Here is a 1,705-nt window from a genome sequence, read left to right as displayed (position 1 = left end):
TAAATTTGACCTTTTTAAAACAATCTCATCTTAAAAAATGTTAAATAGAGAATATTTGTGTAAGAGAAAGAGACCATAAATTATTTTCAAATTAAAATTAAACTTACTTTGATCTAAAGTCATCAGTGGCCAGTTTGCAATTGTCGAGCTGTACAGCAAGTCTAGAATTCTCCGCCTTCATGCACAAGATCTGAGGAGTAAGTCATTATGTAATAAATGGTTCTCTGAAAGAAACCCAAATATCTATTCATTTAGTAGTAAGCCATTAGTTACTTTTTGAAAGTTTTTATAATAAAGTACAAACTCACTTTCAGCCTTCTTATTAACCGTGTCACTTCATGAAGAAAAAAAGCAGTGCCAATTTAGAAACCAAACAGAGAAATAAAAAGGTTTATTTTTCTAATGACCTAGGACATTTTGCAGTATTCCTTGGTAGTTCAAGTTTTTTTCATAAGTAGTTAATATTATAGCTATAGCCCCATGCATGATCATAGAAATTCATCAGTAAGAGAAGAAAATGATTACTAGTTGAAATTATATGATTAAAAAGATGACATCCAAATATCTATGTGAAAAATAATATAAATATACAGTGTTACATACAGAAGTGGTTTTAGATATAATACAGTTTTCCCCATTCTACAGATGTTAAAGTCTACGGGTAAGTGAATTTACTACAGTCACTCAATAATTAGGGGCAGCACTGGGGCTGGTGCTGAGGTTTGCTGAGTTTTGGTTCAGTGCCCTCTCCTCTACATCACATTAGCTCTTGAGATTTCCCTTTCCCTTGGTCTCCTTCCATAAAACATTCTCTTCTAGTACAAGGATAAAGCAAGCCATAGGTTGGTGAGCATCAGATGGAGCATTAGAGCAAGGAGACACCGAACCTTTTGTTGGAGATCTTCAATGGTGTCGAAGTAACACTGATAATCGGGGCACACCGATGGGGTATCCTGTTCACATTGTTCTCGGATCCTGCATTCCAACTCCTCGTTGGTCTCCTCCAGGCTGCGCACCTTCTCCAGGTAGTTGGCGAGTCTGTCATTCAGGAACTGCATTGTCTCCTTCTCGTTGCTACTGAAGACCCCATCCTCACACCACACACAGTTCCCCACCGAGCATGGACTATTACAACTCCCAGCAAAGTAGCACGGTGCAAGGCAACTGGTCAGCAAGTGAGACCTGGACAGGAAACTAGGAGTCTGACATCTGGAGGTAGCAAAGGCACTGGGGAGACAAGTTGATTCCATGGAACAGGTTGACACAGATGCGCAACTGGAAACCTGGGTACAGGACTCAGAAGAGCAGTGCATGGGGGAGCAGTCAGAAGTCATCCTTTTAGAAGTGAAGGACAGAGACTGGCTGCAAAACTCTAGCTGCCTTGACTCCAAAAGGCTTCTTCCCTCCTCAGACTTTTATATAGCCCCCCAAATGGGTATTTACAGACTGCACTGGATGTTTTCTTTGTCACTATTGGTGCCAATTTTTATACAAGCATTTCATTAGTGTTGTTTATTTATTGAGGAAGGGTTTTATGCCTCATAAAAGAGGGATAACTTCAGGTTACTAAATCAGGACTTACACCATATCCATGTGCCAGTAAGATAAAATACTTATTTCAGAAAAATCATCATAGGAAGCATTGTCCTTTTGACAGAGTAAGAAAAGAGAAAATTGGGCCAATCAGTAATTATAGGTACAACTG

General features: G+C 39.2%; 1 protein-coding gene across 2 annotated transcripts in view; it reads right to left on the bottom strand.

The window, feature by feature from the left end:
• The window catches only part of KRT40 (keratin 40), a 5,665-nt gene extending 4,327 nt beyond the window's left edge, over nt 1–1,338 (bottom strand). Inside the window, exons 1-2 of one of the 2 annotated variants that reach the window (XM_008594386.1) lie at nt 888–1,334; nt 108–190 (exon numbers count right to left, since the gene is read on the bottom strand). In XM_008594386.1, the coding sequence (XP_008592608.1) occupies nt 108–190; nt 888–1,334 (530 nt within the window). Of the gene's footprint in view, nt 1–107; nt 191–887 lie in introns of both variants that reach the window. The other variant, XM_008594387.1, reaches the window with a different exon arrangement.
• Nucleotides 1,339–1,705: the final 367 nt, after the last annotated feature.

This window comes from Galeopterus variegatus, unplaced genomic scaffold, assembly GCF_000696425.1.
Source record: "Galeopterus variegatus unplaced genomic scaffold, G_variegatus-3.0.2 Scaffold10690, whole genome shotgun sequence".
Taxonomy (NCBI): domain Eukaryota; kingdom Metazoa; phylum Chordata; class Mammalia; order Dermoptera; family Cynocephalidae; genus Galeopterus; species Galeopterus variegatus.
This window is presented reverse-complemented; position numbering and strand designations above follow the sequence as displayed.